Below are 12518 nucleotides of genomic sequence, written 5' to 3' on the forward strand. Positions count from 1 at the left end.
ATTTGCCTTCAAACCAGTGTCTTGCAGATTAGCACAAAACAGTTTTAAAATGATCTTCACACATGTACTCACCAATTTGAGAGTGGGGAGGGGAAGGAAAAAGCACTTTGGATGATAAATAGTCCATAATCTCCTAATACAAATATGCTGAAATCAGTGTGTTACTGCAGTCCAAAAAAGTAATAGTTTATTTTAACTACAGTGTTTTATTAGCATTTATATATTAACAAGGGCAGTGCAGTGGCAAATCACTTAATTAGGAGGAAAATATTTCAGTCTGTTTTTTCTCCCTGAGGAATTCTGTTAGATTAGGTCACTTTTACAGTTTTGTCTTCCACAGAAAATGAATAGTCTTCACAATCTATTTTTCTAGATCAGGAGCTGGCAGGAAAACTCCAAAAAAGCTACCTAGGCAAAGCTGCCTGCAAGTTGCAGAGTCAGGTGAGTTCTGTCCCAGAAAAGAGGGGCAAACGCCACCAACAGAAAACTATTCTCAGAGCTCAAGACGGAGTTATGAAGAGGGAGAAAGTGAGTTAAGCAGAAAAAGCTTTCAATTAGCCCCCAAACTACTTCCTAGTTTATTCAGCAGCTTGCTGGCTACATTTTTTAGCACTAAACACTCCAGTTGAATAGCTTTTCCTCTCTAGCAGCTATTACTAAGATAGCTACTATATCCTGAATGTTCAGTTGGTCCCCTTGCAGTCTTTAAACAGCTTTTAAAAATTACATCTTGGAAGCTGGAAATTCAACAAAATACCCGTCCCAGGGATGTTACTGTTAGAGATTTTATTAGAATGTTCCATTGTGGCACCTGACAATTTCCCATACATAAACAGACACATGTGGAAGCTACAGCGTAACAAGAGATGCTTTTCATGTCTATTATGATATTGCATGTGATTGCTATACTATTATCATCTGTAGCAGAAAAAAGACCTTGCTAAAATTATGCATGAAGTCAGAATGCCAGAGAGTGACCCAAGCTGTATTTCCTTTGGTCAAGTGTTGCAGAAGTATAAGCAACAGCAGTCTATTTTCTGACCACCTTAGTTTTCCAAGATCCATGATCTTTTATGCGCTAAGTCTATATTAATCCAGGACTGATTCTTCTTTTGATTTATTTGATATACAATATCTTTCATAGTTAACTAGGACATCTATGAATCATTTTGGCAGATCTAATGTCTCAGAAGTTGGAGAAGGTAATTTCAAGCAGCATTTAAATTAATCCCATGGCAAGGTGTAGTTGTGGTTATAATTTTTTCCAGAGTCTGGTTATTCTGAGCAAATGATTAGATGATTCAACACTTTCCACTAATTTGAGGAAAGCTGAGCTACCAGCTTTGGCTAACTAGTCTTCACATAGCAAAGAACATGCAGTTTCAGGTTTCCTGACAGGCTATTCTTAAAATATATGATTTTTTTTTTTTAATTACAAACACAACTTGCCAGTACTATGCCGCCATTCACCTTTTTTACGTTATATGAGAAATGTTATGACTCACTTGAACTCTATGAAAAGGTCAGCCCATTAGCAGATGCCTGGCAACCAGGTATCACTAAAATAAGAGGCCACCAAAAATGGGGGAAGTTCTAAGCCAATACCTAAAGGCTCTTATAGTCTTACTGCAATCAAGCAGACTTCAATAAAGTTAAGTCTTTCACATTTTAGGAGGACTCAAAATATAAAGCAAAAACGAAATAGAGTATTGCCAAATGACAAACACATTTCAAAGTATTCTTCTGCCCCAAAAATCCTCAGGAAAACTCATTTTCAAAGGAAGATTCCTTGTTGTGCTTGGTTCTATTAAATGAAAAGCCCAAGTGACTCTCACTGTAGCCAAATCACCAACTCTGAAACAGGACATTTTGGTTGTGAACAATTCAGTTTCTGTAAGACAGAACGTTTGCTACAAAGTTTTCATTGCATTCTCCTATTAAACTCACAACTGACTTAAGTATTCATCATCACTTAACAGAATCGGAATTTCCACTAAGAGGACATCTACCCTAAGAAAACTGGGACCCATAATTCTCCACTTCATCAGCTCCAGCTGTGATAATAATGGAGGCAGTAGCGCAGACATGAGTTGAACAGTTATTACCATGTTATCTAACCCTACTGTAAAAATGTGAGTTGTCTATACTTCAAACCTTCACTGCTCCCACTGATACTCAAGCTGAACTCTTGGAGAATTATAGGTCCTAACCCATATGCAGACATAACCCTACTCATATTTCTTGGTTAGAGTCACAGGTGCCTCCATAACTTCTCTACATGCAGGATTGTACTGCCTTATTAACTTTCATGCATCTATGAATGCTTTATTTCCTCCTCTTTAGTTTCAAGCTGATAAGTAGCGCCCTTCATACAAACTTGTGCTCAGCTCCGCAAGACATTTTGGGATACAGCTGTACTGCATTTTGTTACTTTTATTAAGAAGCAAACAAAGGGATTTTCGAAAGTACAGCCCCAGATAGGAGTTTAGGTTGAATTAATGTGTGATGGACAAAGACCCTTAAAGCATGAGAAAAGTTCTTGACTGAAATACTCATAAAAAGAAACTATCAAATCCTAAATTTTAGATGGTATATGTTGAAATGTCTTCTTTATGTGAAGGTTTATTTAGAAAATTCCCAAGTTTAGGTTTCAATCTTTACTCATATTTTTAGCTAGGAGTGGTTCTTTATGATTCAGACTTCCATGTTAGGTGTATCAATTTCTAAGGGCTTGGCTACACTTGCGAGTTACAGCGCAATAAAGGATCCCCGGGCCCACTAGCTCGCTACCCATCCACACTGGCAAGGCATGTAGAGCGCTCTGACTCCATGGCTACAGCGTTGCTGGTACTCCACCTTGGCGAGTGGAATAACGTTTGCTGTGCCCTCTCTGGAGCGCCGCAGCGCCAGTGTGAACGAAGTGTTGTTTTCCTGCGCTCTGATCAGCCTCCGGAAACATCCCATAATCCCCTTAAGTCAAGTGGTCACTCTTGTCATTGTTTGGAATTGGCTGTAGGAATGCGGAAATGCCCTTTGAAAGCTCTGTTTCTGACAGCCGGCTGCTTATATGCTCCGAGACAAAGCAACCATTAATGTGGAATGCTGTGAGGGGGGGGTCAGGGAGGCGAGGGGGGTCTGCAGCTGTCTGAACTTACAAGACAGAATGCTGACATGCTCTCAGCCCCCCAAAAACCCCACTCTCTCTCCCCTCAGATACACACAACACACTCCATCCCCCCATTTGAAAAGCATGTTGCAGCCACTTGCATGCTGGGATAGTTGCCCATAATGCACCGCTCCCAATGCCGCTGCAAGTGCCGCAAATGTGGCCACGCCAGTGCGCTTGAAGCGGTCAGTGTGGACAGATTGCAGCGCTTTCCCTACTGCGCTCTCCGAAGGCTGGTTTAACTCAAAGCGCTCTACATCTGCAAGTGTAGTCATGCCCTAAGAATGCTTGAATAAAACAGCATTCATTTTCTATTGCATAACAGATAATTACAAATCTAGCTGGTGAAGTTTGGAGTATTTGCATTTCTCATTCAGTTGGCAAAATATAACATGTGATTTCAAGCCCCTCTATCTGATTTGATTATGCTGTATCACATCTTGCAAATTAGAGTCCAAAAGAGTTAATGGTATCAGACACAGCAAGATCAGCTGATTGAATAGTGCTTTCCACAGTGACCCCTTCCTGTTTTCTATTCTAAACTGCAAACTTGAGCTCCAGCAACTAGCAAACCTCAAATTCTACTTCTGCTTTCAAGTAGCAGAAAGCAAGGCAAAATGCTTGCATGTGCTCCCTGTTCTGTAAAGCATCATGGGTAAAATTTTCAAAAGCACCTAAGTGACTCACATTGAAAAATGATATGGCAAAAAACCCTTATCACTGGTGATTGAACACTTTTCACAAAGTGATCACTCCATATCGGACCTCTCAGCCTTCATCCTCAAAGGAAACCTGCACAACACCTTCAAAAGATGAGTGTGGGAGCTTAAATTCATAACTTTTCTAGAAACTAAAAATCATAAACTCAATAAGGACCAGGCAGGCCCCTCATCTGGTTTTTAAACGAATTGTTCTGCTTTTGTAATGTTTGTTCCCTATCCAGCACTGAGACAAAACCAGATATGGTTTTATGCAGTATCTGATGAGGGATGCCATAATGGAGAGTGCCCCACTCCACCACCACCAGCATGACCTTGTACACACCATGCGCATGGTCACACCAGTGGGGGCAAGATGACACAATCTTCCAAATGGCGCCCCCATGTGGCGTGACCCTACATGCACATCACACTGACAGGGATGGGATCACTCCCACATCATTCCCAGAAATACCAGAATCTCCAGTATTCCAGGTATATATGAGAGGCCACCCTAATAAGGACACTGGATTTAATGCTTATTACAACAATCTGTAATCCACTAACACCCCTGTATAAGACTGGTGGTTGTTGTCTTTCCTTCTGCTGGAAATGATGTAGTAATTAAGACAGAATTTGCTCAGAACTCTTACGGGTTAATCAAAATTTCTCCCCAGCTGAGAACATGCTTCTGCCTGAAGCAAACATTTACACCAGAGAAGTAAATCCCCGCGAAAGGGAGTTCACAATGGAAAGGCTAAAGACATCCTCACCATGCAAAAAAGCACCAATAGACTCAGAGCAGTAACTATTTCAATGGAGAGCTATTTACTTATGAAAACATTCACTGTATTCCTTATTCAGTGGAACCAAGTGACTGGTTGTATTTGACCCTAGACTCAAATACTGACAGTGTCCTAATGAGAGACACCCAATGAATCCTTCACCCCAGCACATTGAGCTCTGGCCGTGAAAATATAACTGATCAAAATTGACATCTCTGAAGACGAGAATATAACTTGCAAAGGAAACATAGAGAAATAGCCTATTTCAAAAGAGGACTAAATGGTCTATTTCATCTATGCAGAAAGTTAGTTGCAAAGAAAGATTAGAGATTAAAAACAGAAATAATTTAAAAATCTGTCTTCAAAGTAGCAGATCAACACAGACTTGGATTTTCAATGCCTCCGCAGGAGAAAGGCCTTCAAAATCCTCCCTAAAAATGACACATACCAGCAATTATTCAGAAAGTTTTTAAAAAGTTATTTGTGCAAAGAAACATTTCAGCCTAAGTTTACCTCCAGTACTGGTCCAGCTCCCAAAATAGTTCTCTCCACACCACTTGCGTACCCCTTCTGACTCAGTGCGGTGAGACAATGAATTAAAAAGTTTGTACTTTGAGTTTTTCCAGATCCACTTTCACCTGAAATGACTATGCACTGGTTAACGTGTTTTTTAAGCATTGTATGATAAGCCACATCAGCTATGGCAAAAATATGGGGCTCCAACTTCCCAAGTTGGTGATTCTCGTACATCTTGACATATTTGGGGTTATAAATGGGCAAGAATTTGAAGGGGTTGATGGCAATCAGAATGCTTCCTGCATACGTATAAATCTTGTGTTTTAGAAAGCGGCATTTGAGATTCTCTAGGAGTGTCGTTTCTGTTAAATTGGAGAGATTGCATAAGTCATCAAAGTCTTCCTGATGCCATGGAAGAAAACCCCTTTCAACCAATCGTCGAGCATCCTTCTCCTTGGACACCAATTGCATATGGACATATTTGATGGTCCCATCAGTGTCCCTCTCTTGCAAAAGAAAGTAGTACCCATCGTTTTGTGGATGCTCATCCTGAGCACGGCGGGGCCAAAGCAAAACCCTATGAACAGGAGAGTCATTCAAATCAAGTACCCATTCTTCACCTCCCGATTCTTTCACCTCCACAAGCACATAATGCTTTGAAACATCCAAGTTCAAAATATGTATCACATCCTTGATTACATCTGAAGTGGTGCTGTCCTTAGTTGCAGTCACACTGCAGCAGGTGGTGCTTTCTGTCGAGAGCTGGGGGTAAATATGAAGATTATAGGCCGCCTTCTCCTGGCAAACTGCACTTCCAGCATCTTTTAAACTCATTCTGCCCCCAACCTGACTTCAGCATACCGCCCCAGCTTGTTGCTCAGTGCCCATTATCTGCAAAAGGAGAGTGAAGAGAGTCAGATGTTTAAAGGTATCCTGTTCAACCGGTTTCCCTGAAATACAAAAGCAACTGAACCAAAAAATAAAAAGTTATCTGAAATATAAGATGAAGTTATTACACAGACAAATTTATGGAAAGTAAGGTGTTTTCCTGAACATCAGTGATGTTATTTCAAACAAACTGCCCATTTTTACTTAGGATCTCGCAATGGAAAGATTTTCTTTATGAGTGAGACTCAGATGGCAGAGGTTGGGGTGGAAAGAGTTTGAGCATCTAGATTTCACAAGCTGTTCCTTCCAGCCTGAGATAGTTCTCTCCTCACTTAAGCACAGTGGCTATTTCTTTCATAAAATTCACAACAATTATTGAGAAGAAACACAATTTAGAGTTAATTTCATTACTATCAATCAAACAACCACCACACCCTTAATGCTCCAAAGTGTATTTTTGCTTTTCGCCTCCTATTTCAGGAAGTGATCAACTAAAATTAGTCTAAATTGTAGCACATTTCAGCGATAAATTTTGTAACTAGCTCATCTGGGATTCACAACTCTCATTCCACACCTAAAGAACCCCCTATTCATTCCTTTACCTTTGTCTTTCTAACTATTGCTTCATCTCTCTCCTCCCATTTGCATTCAAGTTCCTCATACATGAAGCTCCTGTACTGTCATTGATTCCCACTACCTTGATTTCCCCTCCTCAATCCCTACTGGACCCCTGCAATTGAGCTTCAGTTTCATGGGAGTAGAGAGAGCAGATCTTATGGAAGTCAACCAACACCTTTTTGTGGCCAAGTTAAAAGATGCTGGTCTGTATTCCTCTGATTTGCAATCCACTCTGAATCACTGTCCTTCGTTCAGTGTGGTGCTTCATCAGGCATTCAACCTCCACCTAGTTATGTTCTATGGGTAGTCACACAACAAGTCCAAACCATTATGACTGTGGTACACTGAGTTCAGTGACCTCTATTATTAACTTCTAAGTGGAGAGCAGTTTCCTAAGGGAAATCTTGCCGTTTAGGCAGATGGACAATAAAGCTCTATCTTTGCTCTCTTCAATTTAAGGTGCTCTATAACAGTATACGCAGAGGATGCTACTTGAACAAGTTTCAGAGTAACAGCCGTGTTAGTCTGTATTCGCAAAAAGAAAAGGAGTACTTGTGGCACCTTAGAGACTAACCAATTTATCTGAGCATAAGCTTTCGTGAGCTACAGCTCACTTCATCGGATGCATACTGTGGAAAGTACAGAATACTTGAACAAGTGACCCAAATACAAGTCACAAGTTAAATCAAAACATAGTACAATATGAGAAAGTCAATTCAAGTTATAAATTAACATGCAGTCATTTTCAATGGCAGACAATTTTAGGCCAAAGGGTTCCACAAATAAGATCTACAGTGAGTTGGAAACATTATTTTGTTGGCATTTCCACCACAGGCGGTCAATGAATTACTCCCGAGATGCACACGACAGTTCTGCCACTCCTGAACATAGTCTAAGAATGGAGAACTTCATTTCTAAGCAATTCTGTGTAGAAGCAGGAGTTTCTGAAACATTTTCTGTTACGCAAGTTTTTTAGATTATTTTCAGTTCATCCTTATCAAACGGGAGGCAGAATGAACCACAAACAGTGGGACAAATAATGGCACTTCTCTGGTTAATCCATATGATCCCCTGCAGAATGGTTCCTTATTCTACATAAAAATTAAGTCTATCACTTCTAAGAGGCTCGTTGTAACACTCACACAGGCGGTTGGATCGGACGACTCAGGAAGTCCCATCCATTTCTTAAATCTATAATTATCACTGATTTTTGACTCATGGCAGATACTCAACCACAAAGGTTAAAGGTTTCAGAGTAGCAGCCATGTTAGTCTGTATTCGCAAAAAGAAAAGGAGTGCTAGTGGCACCTTAGAGACTAACGAATCTATTTGAACATAAGTTTTCGTGAGCTACAGCTGAATGCATCCAATGAAGTGAGCTGTAGCTCATGAAAGTTTATGCTCAGATAAATTGGTTAGTCTCTAAGATGCCACTAGTACTCCTTTTCTTTCTTTAAAGGTTAAAGGGGTTACATAAGAGCAAGTCTACACTTAAAATGTTTCATTGGTGCAGCTGTACTGGTGCAGCTGTGCCACTGTAGCACTTTAATGAAGATGCTCTAAACTAACGGGAGAGAGCTCTCCTGTCAGTGTAGTTAATCCACCCTCCCTGAGGCAGTAGCTATGTCAGCGGGAGAAGCTTTGTCAGGCAACAGCAAAGTAAAATTTACAAGACTCTGCTACTTTCACCACCGCTACTCAGAACCCCAGTCAGCAGTGACACTATCAAGAAACAGAATTTCACCTTACTGCTGCTTGGGAAAGCTAAAAGCAGAAGGGACCCTGGACTTATTCATGGAAAAGAGGATTCAAAAAACCACTAAAGCTACAGACAACGAAGAGTGACAAAGACCACTTCATCTTATCTCCTCAGCCAGGCAGTTCTGGGAAAAAAGTAGAGTAGCTTAGACCCTCCCCAATCACAGAATTTCTGCTCTCTTCCAGCAGCGAGAAGTTTCAGACACTTACTAGCCAGAGACTGGTATGAAAGATGGACCCAAGCAGAGTCCAGAGGCAGCATTCCCACAGAAACCTCAGCAGCCTTCTACTTCCCAGTTGCTGAAGGTGGCTGGAGGCTGCTTTTCTTACCTAGGCATTGACCTTGTTGATAAAGCCTACCCAACCTCATCTACTAGCTCATATAAAGGCTGTCTGATACATTTTTCACTCATCCATCACATTTTCCAAAACTAAAGTCTTGGATATCTGCTGGGGGAAATGGAACACTAGTAGTCTCAGCTCTGTTCATGGAAGACAGAGGCCCATTATAACATAATATACTGCTTGTTTAGGGGACAGCTGGTGGTCTGAGCTCAGGAGATTTCCAAGACTGAGAAACAGGAAAGAAATATTTCCCATCCTGGGGAAGGCCGATCACTGACAAAGCAACATGCAGATGGTAGACATCAACCTGAGAGTATTTATGCTAGACACAGATTTGCAGTACATACAGTCATCACAGGCATCTGCTTTAGGGGACATCAAACAGACAACGCAGTTTTGTTTCCTCACTGGGATAGTCTAGGGCACAGAGCCTTCAGTGAAAAGAACTTGCTGTAACATGATTACTACATACATTCACTGAAGGAGAAAATAGGAAGAGTCACCATAATGGTTGCTTCACTTCAACCAAATACGAAATCCAGATGCGGTTTGCTTTATTTTAACACTGCTGAATTTTCAGAGGCCCTCTTCCTCCTTGTGGATCAGCTGCCTCACGTAAAACATTTAGAGAGTTATTTAATATTGATGTTAAAGGTTATTTTAATATTAAAGGCTGGGATTTTCAAAGGACTCTAAGGAAATTGGATACCCAGCTTTCAATGAATTCTTTTTGAATTGATTTGCCTTTGAAAAATCCAGATGAAAGTATTCAATAATTTGTGTGAAGGTGACCAAAACCATTAAAACTTAATTGTTAAAGTTCACTTCGGAGTAGTCTGAAATGCAACGTTGCAATAATCCACTTCAGATACAAACAGGAGGAGAACCTCAGTGCAGTGTCATAAAATTAGAAACTTTAAAGCACATCAATTGTTAGGTCTAATTACCTTGACAGTATCCCTTTAAAAAGAGCTAAAGTAGTCTCACGAAATCTTCAAAAGCAAAGCAGAAATGAACATGGATGTTCTGTGAAGCAATAGGCATTAAACAAAACAAGATGTAAATATCTTCTGGTCTACCCATCAATCTGCTTACAGATCCCAGCAGAAGATGCCTCCACTATTCACCCCAACAGCTCAAGGCCACGATTTGGCAGGTTAATGAGCTGAGGACTTCTCTGCCTACAAGTTCAAAAACTATACTAAATCATAACCTCGAGGCTGAAATACATTTCTCTTGGGATAAACATTTAAAATCACTTGAACAGGAGAAATCAAACATTTCAATAAAACTAGGCCTGAAGCCAAGATGATATATACCCTACAGCCCTGTTGGACCCAGCAAGGGGTTTGGTGGGCTTTTTTTCATATTTTGCTCAATGACAGCTCCAAGGAGTGCCCAAGCAGATAGTCTCCTCCCACCACTGTGCAGAAAAGGCCTGAGGTTTTAAAATACTGGCCTGAGCAGTGTGGCTGAGGAAATAACCTTTTGGAACACGTTCTAGACTAGGTAGAAACTAGCCAACACTGGTCAGGTAAACCATATTTAAAAATTGTGCTGAATTTGCTTATAATAGTTTTATAAGCTGGTTCAGAACCTTTATCGCTTCAGTGTAAACAGGGCTCTAAATGATACATAAACCTGAGGTCAGCTGTAGCAGAGACATTGGACACAGAAGAAAATTAGACTCTTAAGATGAATGTCTGTTGCCACAGGCTATTACTGGAATTTCAGACGGAAATAGTATGCCTAAGCAGTCTGCTAGAGCTAGTAGAGTACATTACAGAAGTGAATTCATGATGTACTACTGGAGAACTACTAGATCTCTAGGCTGGTACAATAGAAATCAAACCAGACTTTCAGATAATTTTATCTTCTTCCGCCTCTCTTGATTGCCTCATTGATTTAAAGTAGGACATTTACCATATGACCCAAGCAATGTTATTTTTTATTATTTGTATTACAGTAGTATCCAAGGAGCCCTAGTCATGAACCAGGACCGCATTGTACTAGGTGCTGTACAAACAGAACAAAAACTCCTTGTCCCAAAGAGCTTAAAATCTAAGTATATGACAAGAGATAACGGATGGAGACAGACAGGGAGTGCAAGAAATCTATTCTTTTTTCTGTTTCAGTTTTCATTACCCTTCCCCTCTGCCGATATGATATACAGAATATTAACAGAATACTTACAAGTAGCACGAATATAATCAGTTTGTTAAGGAGCACTGCTTAACCCAATATTCATTTTTATGCTAAGTACATGCAAATTGCTCAGCACTGAGTATACTAAAGATTTCTCAAACAATAACCTATTCAACATGAGAGTGTCTCATTCACTCCATCACAGAAGAAGGGAGTAGCTGTCATTTACATCACTGGAGAAGAGCAACGTCCCAGAACACCAATCATTCTCTCTGGGTGGAAGCGAGGGGAAGCAACATGCTTTAATTTTACCAAGTAATTAGCATGAACTTTTTAAAATTCTCTTCTTGCACAGACAGACAATGTGAAGAGGAAGACATTGGAGTTGGGAAAGTAGGATAACAAGCAAATTTCAATGAGTAATTCTGTAGATAGTTTCAAACTGTTCTTGAGCCTCAATAATATCAATTATGTTTTGTAAAGTACATAAGAACACACTATTTTACGATCTGGTAAGCTACTGGAAAACAGGACAGTGCCTCAACCAGCACAGGGTAGCTGTTTAGTTTAAATAAGGCCATAATTTGAAGCTGCATATTTATCCAGTGAATCATACTGAAGCTAAAAGGGAAAGCTAACATTACAACAAAAATGTGCAGGAAGAACTGATCATATATTTCAATTCTTTTCGTTTCCATGTACACTTGGACTGCCTCATCCTTAGGGCCCTTAGTTTTCAGGTTTTATTTTATTTATTTTTTTCCCTGGGAATTTATCTGTGTTTATTACTACAACAACAAAAACAGGTGAAAATCAGTGCAAAAAACTATTAATTTTTCTGGGTAAACATAGGGGTTTATTTTAGTGGATGGAAGGACAGGGGAAAAAGTATTCAGTAGATTAATGCTTTGATGAGTGGAATTCAGTGTGGCTGTTGAAGAACTAAAACAGAACTCAAAACATAATGCCTCCTCTGGGTTTAAGAAAACAATGTGTCTCTAATCTCCAAATGAAACTTTTCATTTGAATAAACAGTTTACTATTGTAGACTTAGAACCATTAGCCTATAAATATTTACATTTAATAACTGGGCCACACCATTTGCAGCGCATACACTCAACTTCATCCTTTCCTCCTGTTTTTGTTTTTTTAAAACTTTCAAATACTTCCTTGTGTTCTGATACAGATTTTTGTTTTCTTCCCATTTTAGTGTGTCAAATATTTAAACTGTTACCAGCTAATAGCTTGAAAAGTGTATGTGGTGGGCGTGAGATTCATCAGTATGTTCAGATGCTACGCCTGAGGGAACTCTGCGTCACTGTATGTGCGCAGAATGCATGTCCCCCACAGATTTCTTTGTTTCCCTACAGAAAAATGAATTCTGATGGGGAAACAAAGGGAAGCCAAAAGAGTGGTCACACACCCCCACCCTGGCAGTGCAGGCAGGTCGGTTTGGACAACTGGAGCACCCGGTGGAGACGAAAATCACTGCTGTGGGGGGAGGACGGGGGACTGGGCAGTCGTGTGTGAGAGAGACACTGTCCCTCTTGCTTGCTATTGCAGCACGCTCAGCATGGAGGGGCAGGGTATCAGGGTGTT

General features: G+C 40.3%; 1 protein-coding gene across 6 annotated transcripts in view; it reads right to left on the bottom strand.

The window, feature by feature from the left end:
- The window catches only part of MYO9B (myosin IXB), a 78198-nt gene that overhangs the window by 57487 nt on the left and 8193 nt on the right, over nucleotides 1-12518 (bottom strand). For all 6 annotated transcript variants that reach the window (XM_084614474.1, XM_084614475.1, XM_084614473.1 and 3 more), the window contains exon 2: nucleotides 5163-6056. In XM_084614474.1, the coding sequence (XP_084470600.1) occupies nucleotides 5163-5999 (837 nt within the window). In that variant the 5' untranslated portion in view covers nucleotides 6000-6056. The remainder of the gene's footprint in view (nucleotides 1-5162; nucleotides 6057-12518) is intronic.

Source organism: Lepidochelys olivacea, assembly GCF_965140295.1.
Source record: "Lepidochelys olivacea isolate rLepOli2 genome assembly, chromosome: 25".
NCBI classification, from domain to species: domain Eukaryota; kingdom Metazoa; phylum Chordata; order Testudines; family Cheloniidae; genus Lepidochelys; species Lepidochelys olivacea.